General features: G+C 37.1%; 1 protein-coding gene across 1 annotated transcript; it reads left to right on the top strand.

Annotated features, from left to right (window-relative positions):
* The first annotated feature begins 2,173 nt into the window (after positions 1-2,173).
* On the top strand, positions 2,174-13,131 carry LOC115483022. The gene is made up of 2 exons (XM_030223758.1): positions 2,174-2,473; positions 13,075-13,131. Exons 1-2 carry the CDS (start codon positions 2,175-2,177, stop codon positions 13,079-13,081), a joined length of 306 nt encoding a protein of 101 aa, XP_030079618.1. The 5' UTR covers position 2,174; the 3' UTR covers positions 13,082-13,131.
* The last annotated feature ends 7,924 nt before the right edge of the window (positions 13,132-21,055 follow it).

Below are 21,055 nucleotides of genomic sequence, written 5' to 3'. Positions count from 1 at the left end.
TGTATTGAAACCGGACAGCAGTACAACGAAACTACGAGTTGTATTCGACGCCTCTGCCAAATCGTCATCCGGCAAGGCCCTAAATGACATCTTGTACGCTGGTCCGACGGTACAAAGTGAACTGTTGTCAATTCTGCTGCGTTTTAGGACTCATAAATATGTTTTTACCGCCGACATCGAAGAGATGTATCGTCAGATATGGATGAATCCGGCAGACCAATTCCATCAGATGATAGTTTAGAGAAACTCACCCCAGGAAGAACTGAAATACTACAGGTTAAAAACTGTCACATACGGCACAACGTCAGCCCCGTTTCTAGCAACAAAATGCTTGGAGCATTTAGCAACTGCTAACAAGCTGCAATATCCATTAGGAGCAAAGACAGTGAAAAATGATTTCTATGTCGATGACTGTCTAACCGGAGCGGATTCATTAACAGAAGCCATGAAAATTCGAGATGAAGTCAACAAAATACTTCTACCAGCAGGATTAAGACTTCGTAAATGGTTCGCTAACCATGACAAACTGTTTCAAGGAATCTCAAAGGAAGACACAATACCACTGGTAAAACTGAATGACGCAGAAGACAACAGCATCAAGACATTGGGTCTAACATGGAGTCCAAAAACTGACAGCTCAAGCAACAGAAGCAACTAAAATTACTAAAAATACTTGACCCACTAGGCCTATTTGCCCCAGTGGTGGTAAGAGCCAAAATATTTATGCAACAATTATGGGAATCAAACCTGGATTGGGATGAGGAGCTATCCACAAGCCTACAAAGGGATTGGAAAACATATCGCGACGACCTGCAAAGCCTTAATAACATCAAAATTCCTCGACACATATTCGATGGAAAAATGCCAGTAGCTAAAGAGATACATACATTTGTTGACGCCTCCGAAAAGACATATGGAGCTGCAGTCTACATCCGAGCGACATACAACGACAACACAACAACCGTCCGGTTATTATGTGCAAAATCCAAGGGTTCTTAAAGCGCTTGTAACTGCGCCTTCTACAATTGCTCTTGACTGTTCGTTAGATAGACATTTTTATTTTTTCACCTGTATCTATACTTTGAAATTGTATTACTAAGTCCTGTATCTCACTATCACTTATAACATGCAAATAATATATGTGTAGTGTTTTTTTATAATTAAAATTTAATTGAGAGGTTGGAATTGTATTTGAATTGGATTTTAACAATTTTTATTAATTTTTTTTTTGAACACCCTACTCACATGTTCTTATATTATGTTAGTAGAGCTGCTGTTTTGATGAACTGCTTCCTCGGTGAACTTTTGCCTAAGTTTTGTATTATTTATAATTTATAATGTCTTTTTTTTTTTCAAATTTATTCGTTGAATATTGGTTTAATTGAATTCGGTTTTTTTTCGATTACGTTGGGCGCCAGTTTTTGTATTTTTGTATTCTGGTATTAGGGTGGATTAACACGTAAAAAGTAAAGGTGTTAACACTTATTATAAAACAACGATGTTGCGTCAAATGAGAAGACTTGGATAATTCCGTGGCGACGACCGACGTTTATTATTTCCAAAAATCAACTAATTCTAAGTGACAATAATTCTTATAATCGAAGCTATCCCTAAGCCCTGAAAACGCTGGCGAGGGATCATATATCGCTGGGCAGCAACACTGTTGCGCGTAGACACTTCCGCCGTTGTTGTGCAATATCCGCGTGAGACGGCTGGTGTCGTAAGCATTCATGCTGAGAATGCATGGTCAGCTTGAATATTTATGTTCGGCTGGTCAGTTGTGTTAACTTACATACATTAATAGAAACTCTGGAGTATATTTAAAAACCCAGATTGGTCTAGTTAAACACACCACACTAAGCTTTTCATAGTCGTTTATTTTAAATTTGGTAACTATGGGAGGAAGTCACCATAATCCGAAATATTCAAAATATGTATCGCATTCCCAGGAAATCTCATTTGTTTGTGGTCTTCGAGCTACCCTTGTAAAATCAAGTTAAACTTTCGATTATTATCGGTATTGAGGTGAGTTATCGAAAAATAGTTAGTATTGCTATATTCACAAGAATCATTTGATTTTTCAACTATTATTGGCTATCTCTTTTATTAGTTTTATATTATTACTTATTTTTGAAACGACTCATATAATGCAATTTAAATTTTTTCTAGGTTTGATGGAAAGCAATCGAAATTTGACGACAGCAGGTGAACAACTTACCAACATTGGACGTGATGATAGCTCATGTAGTGATGACGGAATCGACAATCAATCAGCCCAATTTTATTTTGGCAGGGTAACGCCTCCCAAATCTTTAATAGCAACTGATCGTTTAAAGGCAGCGTGCATATTGGCAGATAATAAAATAGGTAATCATGTTGGTCAGACCAAAGCAGAATTAAGCTCGGATTCTCTAGACGAATTATTAACTGGCTTGGATAAAAAGAAAATGGATATGACAACTTTAAGCAATAGGTAAAAAATATCCCATCATACAATGTTATTATTTCAAACCCAAGTCTTGGCTTTGCCCATTCAACAAAATAAATAGTTGGGCTTTACTATTAGCGTAATGCTTTACTCGAAATATAATGATAAATATCGCGAATAAGAGAAGTTTTTATGGGCGCAACTCTTTCGGCTTGTGGGATGTGGATTTGTTATTTTTATTATATAAAATTATATAGAAATACGTTTTGTAATATAAAAGACCTCCATATAGTCAAGCTCTTTGATTAATAGTTTAATGTGTCAAATGGCGTTATCCATTTAAGGTGCAATATAAGCCAATCAATTATCAACCACTTAACTTGCTAAGTTAATGTCTACACAAACTTATGTGAAACTCTGTGTATTTCGGGAGAACAGTTAGATTCTCGAAAGAACGTCGATAGTTTTAAAGAAAGGAAACTTTTTAACTATACCTATCTGATGCTTCTTGCTCATCTCCTTTATGAATCAAACATTGAAACTACTGAAGCTAATCAAGTGATACAAATTCTTATATTACCATAATCGTTATGGTATATTATGGTATATTTACAAGCTGTACGACATATGATGATATAGTAACAATATGCTGACAGTGATTCCACATTACAGATATCTCTTACCTGATACGATGGGTCGCTACACTTACGATACACAAAGGGTAAAAATGAATTATTGTTTCTCCCATAGCCTTTCTAGTAACAATTATTTATGCAGATTTATTAACCAAGCTAAAGCTGTTTATATATCAATATATCAATAACTGGCTAAAAGTAGGTAAGAAATTTTACAAAATACTTTAACTTGTCAACTTATTGACGCTTGAGACTTTAATATTACAATTATGCTAATCCTAAAAACATATGTCTTGTCCACAGTGAAGCTGTCGCGCAAGTGGTCAGTATTCTGGGTTTTACGCTGTGATTAATCGGTCAGAAGAGATTTATGATGTAGAATTAAGCCAAAGAATCCATCAATTAAATAAAAAGTGACGTTTCGCTAAATCATATTTTGAAGTTCTTGACTACACATTTTGTTTTATATAAGCAAAGAATATTTTGTTATGATAACTCAGATAATAAAATACCCTATAACTTACACATTTTTGGTTCCTCAGCCTACAAAATTATACAGTTACGCTAGTGTAGACTATTAATGATTGACTAAAAATTATATGCCCACGCTTACTGAGAGAATCTCAAATCGGGAAAAATGGTATATTCAACAATTTTACAGTTAGAAACTCAAAAGTTAACAACAAATTTGCTGTTGACTTCCTCCATTCATCTACCAACATTTTTAAATAAGCCTCTTGAGGGTGTGCCAAATTGGAAAAAAAAAAAAACCAATCTTTCAAAGTTTTGGAACTATCAGAGCTTAGACTGCAAATGCAGCCAGAACCGCCCCACTGAAACGTTCTTACTTGTTTTTATTTTAAAACACCGAATATTAAATTACAAGTCACAATTTTCTGTTTACATAATTTATGTCAAACACAGACAAACAGTGGTAGGTACCATATAACTATAAACTACTATAAAGTTAATTTGACCATTCTAACTTTATATGTATGTACTTCCAGATTTAGGTTCCATATGGTGCAATTTAATTTTGGTTAAATATATTTATATATGTATATTATATATATATATATATATATATATATATATATATATATATACAAACTTTAAAAATAATGGTTAAGCGATTATCGATTTAATATTAAGATGACCGACTCTGCATAATTTAGTGAGATCGGTTACAACGATATTGTACTATTTATATCGTTCTAGGTGAGAGTAAGTAATTAACTCTACTAACAATTTATGATTACTCATAGCTTATATCCAATTATTCCATGTAAGTAAGTATTTAGTTAGAATCACCTTTTAATACAGATTTACAAAAGATTCATTCCTATAAAAAAATTTCAATTGTATTTTAAATTGTAATTGAATAGCAATTATAAAGTGAAGAAAAGGAAAAGAAATAAGATTTTAAAAGCGTTTTACTTTGGTATGTATTCGCATGCTCAGCTCAAAGCAGTTGCAAAATTTGGGAATGTACTGTTGTTTTCCGTTGTTTTCTTGTCGCGGTTGAAAATTGAAATAAGGGTATAATGGTTTTGTTTAAATGTACGTAACCGGCAAAAGGAGGCGTGGCACACCCCCTAAAGCTTACAAATTCTTGAAAAGGTCGATGGACTGAGCAGATTTAGTTCCGACTATTTGTCTGTCCACCCGTCCGTCCGTTATTTATTTTTAAAAGATCCGCCTACAGCTTGCGCATATAAAGTTTCTTTCTACTCGGTCACCCCAAAAAACCCTCCTTAATAGTTTTTTTTCTATCTGTAGAAAATAAACAAAATAAATTATTTTGGGGCTTTAGCTGTAAAACTGTGGAAGATAATTTTATCCGATTTTCCAAGCCTGCAATGGCTGTAGATATATATACTATATATTTTTGGTCTCCGGTTAAGTATGTATCAAATTATCAGATAAGATAATCTTCGTAGATTATTATATATACATTCAAATTTTAAGTATGTAGCCTTAATAATGGCGAAATGGTTTGCGTTCATACGAAGAGACGGAGAAATAGCAATACCCTACTTTAAATATGAAGATTTACAAATTATTCATTTCAAATTTAAACATCACAGTCAAGAAAAAATTATGAGATGAAATAAGCCTAATATCTTTAAAAAGGAATTCTGTGAGACCCTAATAAATAAATAAAAGAGTTGTTCTAAATATTGTAGGTACAACATATAATTAGCTTTTTAGACTTATAGACGACGAAGAAAGACTGCATCTTACCACGCCTTGGAATAGGTTAAAATAATCATAACATAATTTATATATTAAAATATGAACCGTTAAAATATTATAAACTCCAATTTTAAGCCTTTTAGGTGTCGGTAGGGTAATGATTAATTAAATACTAGAGAGTACAACTAGTAAGAACAGGAAAATCATGATGGTCGAACGTTGGCTGTGAGACTGTCAACAGTAAAAAGTAAACGAGTAAAATATTTTATTTTATTTAAATTATTTTGTGTTGCTAAGATAAGCTCTTCGAGATCGGTCGCGTCGCGCATTGTAAAGAACTCACTGATCCAATACTATTGCTAATTCGCTTGCTAAAAATAGCACAAGTCATAAACTTTTTAGGCGCTGCCTTGTGCAGTGTCGGCAGCCAGATAAAAAAAAAAAAGTGTACTGAGACAAAACTGCACTCGTTGCCCGTTTGGGCTAAACATTCATCATATTCTAAATTATATTATCATTATATAAATCAAAATGGATAAAAACACTCAGCTTCGAAACAAGCCGATTGATTACGAAAGAATGTACCAAATAGCTGGTAAAACTCCGTTGGAATTAAGGACTGAGTTTAATAATAACCAACGCCTATCACGTGCTGACGCTCAGAACCTCAGCACGACAACAACAACCACTGCAACTTCTGCAATCTGTAGCGCGATCCCTAGCGGAAGCATGACTAGTCATGCAGCCCGCTTCCCAACTGCCTCCTCAAAAATTGACGTTCCAAAGCTCACAGGAGCTGCTACAAAACTGGCGGCGGCCCAAAAAATGCTAAAAACTAAGAGGAAGAAGCCTCTTTCTCCCCATAATAGTTGTAAAAGAGCAAACAGAGATATGGTCTCACACTCCGCTTCAGCTAACATGGCAAAATCCTCCAACAGATTTGCTTTACTAGACACGGACATGGATGTTACTTCCGAAAGCGATGATGAAGTGAATTCCAAAACCACAAGAGCACCCCCAACGTCTGATGCAACTGATGCAGTCAACAACCCTCAACATGAGGAACCGAGCAATAACAAACAGCCTATCCGCTCACCAAAGCCACCGCAAATTGTTGAGAGTATCACTGATCTTAATGATCTATTTGAGGTCATTAGTGAAGTCACTAGTATTGACAACGTGGCAGTCAAAGTCAACCAAGGAGTTACGGCAAGAATATTTCCAAAAGACAGCGACACTTACAGAGCTATTGTAAGTCATTTTGATACAATAGGAATTGAGTTCCATACATATCAGCTGAAGGAAGAAAAACCTTACAGAATTGTGGTAAAGGGGCTTCACCATAGCACTTTGAACAAAGAAATAATTGCCAGTTTTAAAAAATATGGTTTTGATGCTCTGCAAGTACACAACCCAAGATCAAGGACAAACAGGGATGAAAAACTAAATATATTCTTTATAAATATCAAACCATGCAACAAAATTAATGAAGTATATAATATAAAAACACTTTGCCGCCAAATGGTGAGAGTAGAAAGGATGCGCAAAAGTTCTGAAATCGTCATATGTACACGTTGCCAGGATTATGGACATACAGCCAAATACTGCCGCCGACATCCTAACTGTGCGCGTTGTGGCGGGGACCATTCCACAAACCACAAACTATGCACACGTTCAAAAGATGAATCGCCTACCTGCATTCACTGTGGAGGTAGCCACATGGCAAGCTACAAAGGTTGCCGGTGGTACCAGGAGTTCTATAGACGATCAATGGGCTCTTCAATGATCAAGAAGAAGCAAGCAAGGACGCAACAGCCACAACGAAAACAACAACCAACTCACTCGCCAGCAACCGCAACCGCTTCCTAATACTTCCAGAATCGGAACAGGTGGATTATCCTATGCCTCGGTAGCAAGAAGTGGAAATGCATCTGTTCAGAGTCGCATACATAACATTCAAGCGCAAGTCCAGATAGCTAAACCTACTGGAAATAACTCACAGCAGCAGCACCTAGTTGACGTCCAATCTCTATTGGAACAACAACAACAGTTTTTGAAATGGCAACAAGAGCTGCAAGTGCAGCAGCAGCAACAATTTCTCTTGTGGCTTCAGGCGCAACAACGTGAATAACAACAACAAAACAAGAAAAACAGCGAACGTCTAGAACGGCTCGAAAAAATGGTCTACGATATGGCCAGCATGCTAAGGCAATGGACTGGGGATTCATCGAGTCACCAGCTTCATAACAACGCCTCTGATTTACAATGAACTCACAAAAGATTCTCATATGGAATGTCAATGGCATTGCAGGAAAAGCCAGAGATGTGGAACTATTCGCGCACAACAACAACGTCGACATTCTATTATTAAACGTGATCAGACTGAATCACGGAGATACAATCAAAATTTATGGTTATACCTTTTATCCGGCTTACAAACCTTCAAATCACAACCATGGTATGGGAGGAGCGGCTATATTCGTTAGAAGTTCTCTCGGCCACTTCCCACAAAGGGTTATTGAAACTCCAAACATACAAATGTCTGCAATCAAAGTTACCACAGGATTGGGTGACATTGAATTTTGCGCCATATACTGTCCACCAAGGAACAGAATAGAAGAAAGGCAATTCAGCGATATACTCGCTTCTTGCGGCCAAAGGTATCTTATTGGTGGTGACTGGAATGCGCGACATTGGCTGTGGGGAGATACCTATAATTCACCCAGGGGCAGAGAACTAGCAGAAGCCATCACAGCCAGAGGCTCTAATATTCTTGCAACAGAATCACCAACTAGATACCCATATATATCCAGTCACACACCCTCTTGTATTGATTTTGCATTATACCATGGGATACAGGATCATCTAACAAATATCTACGAAAACTGGGACTTAGATTCTGACCATTTAGCCCTCATCGCTGAGCTGCACATTGATGGTTCTAATATCAGGCCAAGCCTAAGGCTAATAAACAACCGTACTGACATCACGGCTTTCAGACAACTGTTGGATGACTCAATTCAATTAAATTCGTGTCTGAGCTCTGGTGAAGACATCGAGAACACGGTTGATCTTCTTTCGGAGAACATATATAGAGCTGCTGCTGCTACAACGCCGCTTAATCCTGCGACTCGTCCTAATTACGGTATTGTATTAACTAGAGAGGCCAAAGAGCTTATCAGAACAAAAAGGCGCCTTCGGAGAAGAGCAATTCGATCACAAGATCCTTGGGACCGAATTTTGTGGAACCGTGCAGCAAGACAGCTACGTAACCTTTTAAGGGAGCTCAGAGGTGATTTCTTCGAGCAAAAATTGGCTTCCATGGACTACACAATAGATGCAAACTACTCTCTATGGAAATGCACAAAATCGCTTAAACGACAACCATTTAGACAGGTACCTGTCCGATGCCCCAGTGGCGAACTTGCTAAATGCGAATTGGAACAGGCTAACGCATTCGGATACCATCTAGAGGATCGTTTTACTCCGTTTAATTATGCTACGATTGAGCAGACCATGGAGACACATCTCAATTTGGAGACCCCATTGCAGATGTCCCTGCCTATTCAGCCTATAAGCATCGAAGAAATAACTGAAGCGATCCAACTATTGCCGAAAAACAAAGCACCTGGAATAGACAAGATTTGCAATGCTACGCTGAAGGCTTTGCCTACTAGAGCGCTGCTTTACATTGAACTAATTTTTAATGCCATCATCAGGCTCCAAGTGTTCCCAAGGCAATGGAAATTAGCTGCGATCTTGATGATTCATAAGCCGGGCAAACCGGAAGAGGACCCAGAGTCATATCGGCCTATAAGCCTACTCCCCGCTCTGTCTAAACTTTGGGAGCGGACCATTGCCAATCGCATTAATGTCATAATAAGACAGTCTAATATCTTACCGGATCACCAATTTGGATTTCGGGAGGAATACGGAACAGTGGAACAAGTTCACAGGTTGGTGAAACACATCCTGCAGGCTTTTGATGACTCAGAATACTCCAACGCTGTCTTCATTGACATGCAGCAAGCGTTTGACAAGGTGTGGCACGATGGATTGCTGTGCAAAATAAAAAACCTTCTACCTGCCCCGTACTATGGCCTCTTAAGGTCTTATCTAGAAGGCCGTGAGTTTATAGTCAAGGTAAAGGATACACTTTCGTCCACATATCCTATGAGAGCAGGTGTGCCGCAGGGTAGTGTTCTTGGTCCGTTGCTGTACTCCTTGTATACCTCAGATATACCTAGCCCGTCCTTTCAACATATGGATGCTCCCTCGAAAGCCCTCATTGCAACTTATGCTGATGATGTTGCAATCATCTATAACTCTAAAAGTCCTATTGAGGCAAGTTATGGACTACAGAGGTATCTTGATACTCTCGCTGATTGGTGCATACGATGGAATCTAAAAGTCAACCCGCTAAAAACATTAAACCCTTGCTTTACCTTAAAAAGGCTGCCAATGCATGCTCCCCTAATCCAGCTGGCGGGAATAACACTACAGCAACCAGCACAGGCGAAATATCTTGGAATCACACTGGACAGGCGTCTCACCTTTGGGCCACACCTCAAAGCTGCGGTGAAAAAATGCCGTCACAGACAGCAGCAACTGCGATGGCTCATCAATAAAAAGAGCACCTTGCCGCTGAGATGCAAAAGAGCTGTCTACGTGCAGTGTATCCTGCCGATATGGCTCTATGGAGTGCAAATCTGGGGAATTGCTGCCAAATCTAATTATAAGCGGGTTCAGGTTTTGCAGAACCGAGTACTGCGACAGATAACCAACTCTCCCTGGTATGTGCGCGGCTCAATACTTCACAGAGACCTTAAGCTGTTTACTGTCGAAGAGCAGACACACAAGCAGATACACGGACAGACTGCAACGACACCGAAGCCTACTTGCAAGAGGTCTAATCCCTGCCAGACCCCTAAGACGACTTAAACGGCAAGGCTTAGCCAGAACGATGGGAATGGTGTAAACTGTCTTCTTTGAATTCCTCATATTGTGACTGGTTTGGCTCTAATTCCATATATATACATGTGTTGTTAAGGTACTAAATTTGATTGTACAGGTTCTACACTTTTAAAATAAAAAAAAAAAAAAAAAAAAAAAAAGGAAAATTATGATAAATATCCTATAAATTGAAAAAAAATTTTAAGAGCGAAGTAGTTTATATTTAGAAAAATGTAGCTCATGTAAATAAAAAAAATGTTGCCGGAAATTTTATCAGAAGAAAATGTAAACAAATTAAATACAGCCTTCCGCTACTTACTACGAAAAATGTATACAAATAATAAATAAATTTATACAAATAAAAAATAAGCTTCCAGCTTACATCATGGCTAAAATTAGATCAATTATATTTTGACACGAAAAGAATGAACACCATTTCATTCAAAAAAATTTCATACATAACGGAATTAACTCAATCACTTAATTTGTATCACCTACATCGCTAGCCTAGCTTAATTAAGCTAAAAATGTAAGCTTAAAATTTAAAAAATTCGGGATTGCTTTGCATTTTGCACTTTTGCATAAACATCACATCGCTTAAACTTAATAAAATAAAAATAGACTAATTGACTTCTATTGCTCTGAGTCGAGATCGACTAAGCACTCTGCTGTGATTGTAAACACATTTTCTGTATATGATCGCAATAAAGCAACTGGTACTATACTTCCTTATCTATGAACTATTTTTAAATTCATATCCTTGGAGCTTTAGAGCTCACTTTGTAAGCCGACAACTCAAGTCTGCATGAGACACGAGTCATTTTAAAGTGGCATGCTCTGTGACAATTGAATACTCTTGCCCTTCAATATAGGTTATAAATTATTGTACTTCTTTGAGGCAGAAATTGATTTAGCCCATATTAATGGTCAAACTCGTGTGTCTCATTTGACTTGCTAGCTCTTAAGAATATTTAACTGACACTCGAAATAATCTGATACCACCAACAACTTGTCTAAATAGATCAAAATTTCACGACACACAGTAGCGGAAATTATTTTGCCCAGAAGCTTCGACATGGCTTGTGTGACAGTACAAAGCTCATAAAAGTGTATTGGTACAACGGTCAACGTGGTACGTTAAATGGGATTTTATTGTGATATTTTGCCTCTAATGGGATTTAATAAATTCGGTGGCGTACTGAGGATTGACGCTCAGATTAATGTAGTGCAACAAGAAGTGAACAGACATCGCTACGGCTCCTCCGCCAGGGACTAGAGATGAAGGGAAATTTTAGCCACATGGAATATTATGATGCACGCTTTCGTCTCCAGACCTGAAATTAGTGGTATTTCGAGCTCATCCCAAGGACTTAGCATCCGCTTTTGCTTTGGTTAGAGAGGTACAAGCTAGCATAGAGCGCAGTACCTTTGCAGCCACATATGCTAAAGATATGGAAGATAGAAGTCAAGCGAATGAGTATAATAGATGCCAGACGCGTTCATAGGAGAATTAGGGAAAAAATCAAGAAAAAAAAAACAAAGCGATACTAATCAGAATACTAAAGCTGAACCCATTGACACAAGATATTCAATGATAAATTTCAAGCAGCCCAAGCTATTTTGTAAAGGTAAAAGCGCTAACATACAGAACGATAATATGTAGGGCCTAAAAAGGCAATGTTCAGATCGTATTATAGGCCAGAGGCGACAGCGGGTGCATTCATTAAAAGACAGCTGGATGGGAGGCGACTGAGAATTTTGATTAACAAAGGAGCCGCCAAAAATTACATTTAGCCTGTAATGGAGATAAAAACATAAGCGAGTTTATCTTTCACTATTACTTCCATCCATGGTTCGAATGAAGTCCATCAAAAGTGTTTAATAATAATCTTTGATAAAAAAGTATGATGTATACTAGGTTTCGATATGTTAATGCAAAAATTAGTTAGTATAAATGACACAATCAATTATGGTTCTAAAGATGTATCCTCACTTTAAAAAAAAAAAAAAAAAAAAAAAAAAACAAGATGGGTCGTAGATAAAATAAGGATAAGACCAATGAGAAAACAAGCATGAGCGCTTGGTTATCGACTTCAAGTTCCCGATGACCAACATCTCTGTGATATTGGCAAGCCTGGTAAAGAATATTTCGCAACGTTGGACTTAAAATCCTTCTATGATCAATATATTTGGCCGAAGTAAAATACGAAGTTGGTCTGTTATAATTCGGCTTAAAGAAAGTAGTTATCATCTTGCAAAAAGCGATCGACGAGTTCTTACATGAGCAAATTGACAAAAATTTCAATGTTTACGTACACGTGATAGTTGTTATAGTTTCCTCGAAAACAAAAAATATCACGTTAAACAATTAGACTGGGTTCTAAAGAGTTTGTGTGATACCAACATTAAATTTTCAAGAGAAAACATACAAAATTTTAAACAAAACGTAAAACATTGGGCTTATAGTAACATTCGGTCTCGTAAAAACTGATCTTGAAAATATCAAGAATCCAAAACCGAAAAGTATATACAAGCTTCGGCCATTCTTGAGTTTGGCCAGCAACTACCGATATTTTGTTAAAGACTTTGCAGCTATTGCCAGGTCTTTAACAAACCTACTCCGATATACTTTGGCATTGCAGAACGAGATGTATTTAAAAGGTTTAGAAATGTCTTATCATCAGAAGACGCCATACGCCAGATACGCAGATTTCAGAAGGTCATTCGATCTAACGACGGATGCTTCTGCCTACGAAATATAATTGTAGGCTATAGTGGGGGCACTGGTAAAGTTTTAACAATACCTGTTCGGAGCACGTGATATATAATTTTGCACTAACCACCAGCCTTTCACATTCCCAGTGTTTGACAGGAACCCAAGTGCGAAAATAATAAGATGCCGCATAAATCCACTCCAAATCAGGTAAGTAAAATAGTTCCGATGCAGCAAAAAAAAAAATATTTGAATTATTTCATGGACCAATAGTTTTGGAAGAAGACAGGGTTTTTCTTAAACAAGATTTTGTATTTATTGGCAAAAAACACGCCACACAATACTTCTTACAAACAGAAATAAGGTACTTAATGAAATAAAGTAGGTAGTCATCCCCAAAGTAGTAAACGCGCTATTCTGTGATCTGCTAACACTGGCAAGCATCCAATGTGAGTAAGTAAAAAGTTTGCCGTCAGCGAATTTTTGGAACTGAAAAAATATAGTGACCGTTACGACAGAACCAATCGTTACAACGGAACATAATCCCTTTATGTTGGAGGAATATTATTTTCCGAAATTACTAAGCTTGCGCCAGAATTTTTAGCCAACAGCAAACTTATACTAGGACCAAATATGACACCCAAAGACACAGGTTCTTAGAGAGACACCAACACCATTCTACTCAGGCTAGAGATTTCACATTGATGTTTTTTCAACTGATAAGAAACACAAGTAAAAACACCTATCATCTAAATTATTTTTCGCAAAAGAAAAGTTATATACTGTGATAAAGAAAAGTTTTTTAACTCAGAGAACATTATCTCGTTGGTGAGATTAAATTTTGGAGTAAATGCTTTACAGTACCTCCAACGGTCATGTAGAACGTATTGACAGCACCTTACCAGAAATTGACAGATCACTGAATACAATGACAAGTAAAAGACTAAACAAATAACACATACGTCTACTAATGAATTTAAGGAGGCCACCGAAAAAAATCTCATCAATACAAATGAAAAGAAATAACCCAAACAGATCCAAATATGGTATCCGATGTAATAGAAGCGGTATTTGTAAAAGTCAACAAAATGTTGCGAAACAAAGAGTTGTTCAAGCAGACTTTAAGGTTGTGCAAATGTATGCAACATGGCAGAAGGAGGCGTGGCAGACCCCATAAAGTATATATATTCATGATCATTACGACATGCCGAGTCGATTGAGCTCTGTCTGTGGGTGAACGCGTGGATTTCAGCATCTATAAGAGCTAGAGACTTGAAATTTTTTGTTGGTCCGTGTATAGCACGCGCAGGTTAAGTTTGTTTCAAATATTTGATAACTATTCGCATTTAATTGTTATCGAATAAAAACATTATTGAAATGCAATAAATAATCTATATCTCGAACGTCTTAAGAGCTAGAGGCTCCAAATTTTTTTTATTTTTGTCGGATTTTGGATACCGGCTCCAAATTTCCCCATATTCTTAAAATTTAAGTTTGGTTGGAATTATGGCCATTATGTGAAGTCGTTTGCATCTCAACCAAGCCAATAGGATATGTAGATCATATCCTGAAAATTTCATTAAAATCAATTAAGTAAAACAGAAGTTATTAAACAAAACGTTTGGCCAATTTGCAAAAGCACATGTCAGCAGCGCCACGCGCACGCATTTTTCCTATACGTATGCACACATACATTCAAATGCGTGTATTCTTTTCTATTCCAAGAATCGAAATTGCGAATGAATACTGTTTGAATTATCAGCTGCTACTCAACTTCAAATGTGCAACTCGTCTCGCAAGAGGTACAGTGGCCCAGGGTTCGAGACCGGTGGTGATTAAATATTTTTATTGTTTGATTTTTTTTTAAAATTGTGAAGTGGTGGTGTTGATAGAGTTGGTGCACGTTGCGCAAACAATCCGGGTTCGAATCCTGGTCTCGTAATGTCGTTTTTTATTTATTTTTTTTATTTTTTTGAATACTCGATACAAACTACGGAAAATATTTATAAACGCAAATAGGACTGGGATCAGAGTATCTCCTAGTCGGGCACCCCGACTAGAGTTTTCTTACTTTTTATACCCTGATCCCATTGAAAATGGGAAATCATATCTTTGTACAAATGTATGTAACAGGCAGAAGGAGGCGTGGCAGACCCCATATAGTATATATATACTTGATCAGAACGACAAGCCGAGTCGTTGGGCCCTGTCCGTCTGTCCGTATGTGTGAACGCGTTGTTCTCAGTATCAAAATTAAAATAAAAAATTCTGAACTTTATTTTTACTTGTGATCAGGTTGATCCCAGATTTTAGACTGATTTATTCTTAAGATGATTGTACCCTAGCTAACTAAAGTCCGAGTTGATGGCGGCAGCGCTGCTGATGACCCTCGCGACATAGTCTGCATTCAGCGACTGGCTGCTGAACTTCGGTACTTTCGCGCTATTGCAGCGGTTCTTGATCGAAGAGAGAGTTGAGCGCCAAATTTGTTGTTAGGAATTGCAAGCTGCTGAGCTGCGGTACATTCGCGCTATTGCAGCGGTTTTTGATCGATGAGAGAGTTGAGCGCCAAATTTGATGTTAGGAATTGCAAGCTGCTGAACTTCGGTACTTTCGCGCTATTGCAGCGATTGTTGACCACCGAGAGAAATGCGCGCCAACTTTGTTGTTGGGAATTCCAGACTGCGGAATTGTGTAACAACTTTGTTGTTAACTTCTATAAGAGCTAGAGACTTGAAATTTGTTTGTAGGTCCGTGTATAGCACGGGCATATTAAGTTTGTTTCATATATTCGATAAGTATTCCCATTTAATTCTTAACGAATAAAATCATGATTGAAATGCAGCTAATAAATTAATCGTACGTAGACATAGAGCCTCCAAATTTTGTATTTAGTTTTATGTATATTTTATGCAATTTTGATTTTGGTTGGACTTTTTTAAAACTGAAATTCAGTGGAAAATAGGGCCATTATGTGAGGGCGTTTGCTTCCCTACATTAGCTTCATATTCATTAAAATCCATTAAGTAAAACAGAAGTTACTAAACAAAACGTTTGGCCAGTTTGCAAAACCACATGTCAGCAGCACCACTCGAATTTTGTTTTGATTTTAAATTATAAAACTCTTATTGCCATTGCTGGACTTCTTCATTCTAGTCGCAGAAGTCAACTAAACTTTGGCGACAGTTCGGCATTGCTATTTTTTAAGAATTTTAATTTCATACTGTGGCTCAATCTTTCATCATGCTTCAACATGTGTACATTAGGTATGAGCTTTGTTTGTTCATCTCTAAGTGATGACAAGTCGCTTAAATATATGCTTATATCGATTAAAATATGTTTTTGTATAATGAGAAGAGTTATACATATACATAAGTCATTTTACATAACTTCTCCCCCATTTAGATAAGAATTCTCCTGAATTCTATTATTGTTATTAATTTTCTTATTTATAGGTAATATATAATATAGGTAATGGTTATAATAATTGGTTTGATTAATGAATAATAACTTCTTTATACTCTTAAAAACAAAAAACATCTTGAGTTTATTGGTTCCTATGTTATTCTTAATTATTTTTAAATTTATGTTGTGCATTTAATAGTAGAGTGGTACCTGTCATTATAATTTCTTACTGACCTTTGCATAATTTGTTTTACTGATATGTTTTCTACTTCTGTTTTATATATCATCCTAAATTGTTCTGCTAATGAGATAAGCAGTCTTTCTACATTTGCATTGCCCGTATGTCTGTTTGGTTTTGTTAAATGTAATTCAATATTTTCTCGGCTTAATAGTTCTTTAATTCTTATTGAATTAAATTCATTATCAGCCACAATCTTATTTGCTCTACAATGGTTATATGGTTTCTATCGTTTTAATGGGTAAACGGCTGCAAATTTTGAAAACTTATCCTTAATAGTTAAAAATCATATTTTTTTATTACGTATGTGTCCATGGGAATTATTTGGTTCTTATCCGATGGAGTTTCTGTTTTAACAAATTTGATTTTAACTGGATTTCTGTTATATTTAATTTCTTTGCAGAAGTCACATTGGTTGATAACTGTCTGTATTAGTTCTAATAACTTTGGACAAAATAGTTTATTTTTTATTTTGTTTTACGTCTCTTGAATACCTGAATGCATACTCTCTTGTACATGGTAGATAGATATTTGTTTTACAGGTTCTGTTGAAGAATATCATCCGTTACAATGCGATATGATATATCGATAGAAAGTATGGTACATATAAGATGATAAGTACCACCTCTAAGTTTTAAGTCAGTCTCTAATAAACCTCTAAATTGAATAGGTTATGGGCCCAGGCAGCGGAAAGTGAAAGCTGTGCTGGTGATTGGAAAAATCACATATGAGACTCGATTTATTAGTTAAAGCGTGTGCTAAACTAAATTGTGCAAAATGAGTTCAATGTTTGCAATTGAGAAACTAGATAGTGAAAACTATAGTGCGTGGTCAGTGCAGATGAAAAGTCTGTTGATTCATTCTGACTTGTGGTCGGTGACATGTGGTCGGTTATTAAAAAATGAGAACGATACAGTGGAACAGAAAGCGTCGTTTGATAGCAAAGATGAGAAAGCTCTAGCTAGCATTTTGTTGTCTGTAAAAGCGTCGGAGATAAACTGTATAAAGCACTGTGGAACCGCGAGAGAAGCATGGACAAAGTTATCCGAGATCTACATGCCTTCGGGACCCGCGCGTAAAGTACAATTGTTCAAGCAATTGTTGCATATTAAAATGTCAGCTACAGACAGTGTTCGTGAGCATTTGAATAATTTTTCTAATGTAGTAGAAAAATTAAATGAAATACAAGTGCAGGTAGCTGATGAAATGCTTGTAATAATATTACTAGCAAGTTTACATGAAGAGTTGGACAATTTCGTAGTCGCTATCGAAACACGGGACACATTGCCTTCATTTAGCGCTATAAAAATCAAATTGTTGGAGGAAGGAGAGAGGCGCAACATAGGCGAAGTGGGTGAAAAAGGCGAGAATACAATTTTTACGTCGCGTCCAGCAAACGGTAAAAGAAACAAGACAAAGAAAGACCCGAAAGACACAAAGTGTTGGTTGTGCGGGCAAAACGGGCATTTCGCGGCGAAGTGCAGATTAAGAGAGAAAAAGGTTGATAAAGACAACGAGAGCGAAAAAACGATCGAAAAGAACAGTAAAAAGTATTTTTCGGTGTTCCCTTTTCTTGGAAATATACAATTGACAAAAAATGTCTGGTGTGTGGACAGTGGTGCTACAGCTCATTTGTGCGCAGACAAATCAATGTTCGTATATATGCGTGACCACAAAGAGAAAATAAAACTAGCAGGCGATAATTACATAGAAACCGAAGGTTGCGGGTCAGTGTTGCTTAAGTGGAAAAATAATACGATCGAATTGGTCGACGTTTTATATGTGAAAGACTTACAATGCAACTTTATATCTGTGTCAAAGGCAACTGAAAAGGGGTTAAAAGTAATTTTTGTGAAAAACAAAGTGTATGTTAAAGACAGAAACAATGACAATTGGCTAGTTGCAGAAAAACATAACGATTTGTTTTTATTTGAAAGTAGCATGAAAACAGTAGTTGCAGCTAATGTAAATGCAAATATGAATCAATTGGTGAAATGGCATGATCGGTTCGGGCATCTAAATTTCGATAGCCTAAATAAAATGATTAAACAGGACATGGTTAATGGACTTCCAGCTAGTGTGTGTAATACAAATGACTTTGTGTGCGAAACGTGTGCAAAAAGTAAAATTTGCGTGAAGAAGTTTCCCAAAGTATCAGAAAATCGCTCAAAAGAATTACTAGGTTTAGTTCATACAGACATATGTGGTCCTATGCGTACGGCATCACAAGGTGGAGCGCGTTATTTTGCAACATTCATTGACGATAAATCGCGTTATATGTCGGTGTACGTGCTAAAACATAAAAGTGATGTATTTGAGAAATTCAAAGACTTTAAAAAATTAGCTGAAAATCAAACTGGAAAACGCATAAAAGCCATAAGAAGCGACAACGGGCGTGAGTACCTGAGCGGTACATTTGAAAAATTCTTATCAAGCCATGGTATAAAAAGACAACTAACTGTTCCCCACACTCCACAACAAAATGGTGTGGCGGAACGCGCCAACAGAACACTGGTGGAGATGGCGCGAAGTATGATGGTGCATGCTGGAGTTGGTGAATCTTTTTGGGGAGAGGCGATAATGACGGCTGCGTATCTACGCAATAGGGCTGAAACTGCAGCCTTGATTGGCAAAACTCCATATGAGGATTGGTATGGGAAAAAACCGAGCGTATCTCATCTAAAAGTATTTGGAATGGAAGCTATTGTATTAAATAAAAAGCATAAAAACAAGTTTTCAGCAAAAGGCGAGCGGCATATACTGGTAGGTTACTCTGAAACTGCCAAAGCTTATCGTCTGTACAACCCTGTCAAAAGAAGCGTTGTGTTATCCCGAGATGTTGTGTTTTTAGAGCACAAGTTCAGGAAAGGATTGGAGCACGATCAAGGGTCATCACATGAGCCAGATGTGCTAATCTTCGAGCCAGATGAAAAACTTAGTTGCGAGCAAAATGATGAAAGTCACGATCCTGATGAGCAGCAGCAAAGTCCAACTGTTGATGGGCAGTGTCAAAGTGGTGACGAAGATGCTGAGGAGGAGCAGGTGACAGGTAAAAGAGGTCCAGGGAGACCACGAATTGTTCGCACTGGGCGTCTAGGTCGTCCACGAAAAGAGTACAATGTTCTGAATGTACTAGACGCTCGAAATGTTGTTGTTCCCACATGTGTTAGGGAGGCATTTCGGTCAGAACAATCTGAAAACTGGAAATCGGCGATGCAGAAGGAGTATGACAGCCTGAAAAACATTGAGACATGGAGTCTGGTCGATCTTCCTGCAGGCGAAAAAGTTATTGGTTGTAAATGGGTTTTTACCACCAAGCGTGATGAGTATGGCAACGTTCAGCGTTTTAAAGCTAGATTGGTCGCGAAAGGGTGCGGACAGCAATACGGAGTTAACTACACGGAAACGTTCTCTCCAGTTGCACGTTACTCCTCAATCAGATTAGTGATTGCGTTAGCTGTCGAGAACGAGATGCACCTGCATCAGATGGATGTCTCTGTAGCATACCTGAACAGCGAGCTACACGATGATGTGTATATGCGACAACCAGAGGGCTTTATCGACGCTGATCATCCCAAGCGCGTACTGAAGCTGAAGAAATCGTTGTACGGCTTGAAACAGAGCGGTCGGGAGTGGAACCAAAAGCTAGAGAGTACTCTTTTGGAGATTGGTTTCGTCCCATGTGCTAGTGAACCATGCATTTATACAAACAAGATCAAAGGGTATTTAAATATTATTGTTGTATATGTTGACGATTTTATACTAGCATGTACCAGAGAAGAAGATGTGGCCCACATTAAGCAGCTCATATCAAACAAATTCGATGTGGTCGATGGTGGTGAACTGCACTACTTTTTGGGAATGGAAATTGAGCGAGATGGCAAGACTGGTAGTCTCTCCATAGGCCATAAACAGTACATTGAAGAACTACTAAATGATACATTTTGTAATCATGATCGCATTGAGGAAGGGTGTTGAAGAATATCATCCGTTACAATGCGATATGATATATCGATAGAAAGTATGGTACATATAAGATGATAAGTACCACCTCTAAGTTTTAAGTCAGTCTCTAATAAACCTCTAAATTGAATAGGTTCCGTTTCATTTTCTATATCTTGAGCTCTAAGTGTGCATTTAGTGAATTCTATTTGTTTAATATTAGAGTATAAATGAACTAATTTTTCTTGCACTATATTATACTCATGATACGGTAGATCTGAATAAATGTCTATTTTTCCTTTTTTTTAAGTATTTTGTAAAAATTTCTTCCATTGTTGGGAAGTCGTGTTTTGCTATGAAATTTATTCTTTTTCCATGAATTGTTTTAAATTCTTCTGTTTTGGAATTTGTTAATATTATTTGTGTTTTATATAAATTTACTATTTCTTCCTTTATGAGAAAATGGTCATATAACTTTTCTTCTGCTGAATGTACAGTTGCAATAGCAAAAAGTTATCTTCTATGTCTTCTGTATTAGTTATTAT

This window comes from Drosophila hydei, unplaced genomic scaffold, assembly GCF_003285905.1.
Source record: "Drosophila hydei strain 15085-1641.00,03,60 unplaced genomic scaffold, DhydRS2 tig00000271-arrow-arrow-pilon, whole genome shotgun sequence".
NCBI classification, from domain to species: Eukaryota; Metazoa; Arthropoda; class Insecta; order Diptera; family Drosophilidae; genus Drosophila; species Drosophila hydei.
Note: the sequence above shows the minus strand (reverse complement) of the source record. Positions and strands in the feature narration are given on the sequence as shown.

Bases quoted from the DNA above. Each gene is read 5' to 3' on its own strand.
- LOC115483022 (XM_030223758.1), top strand. From the start codon at position 2,175: ATGGAAAGCAATCGAAATTTGACGACAGCAGGTGAACAACTTACCAAC.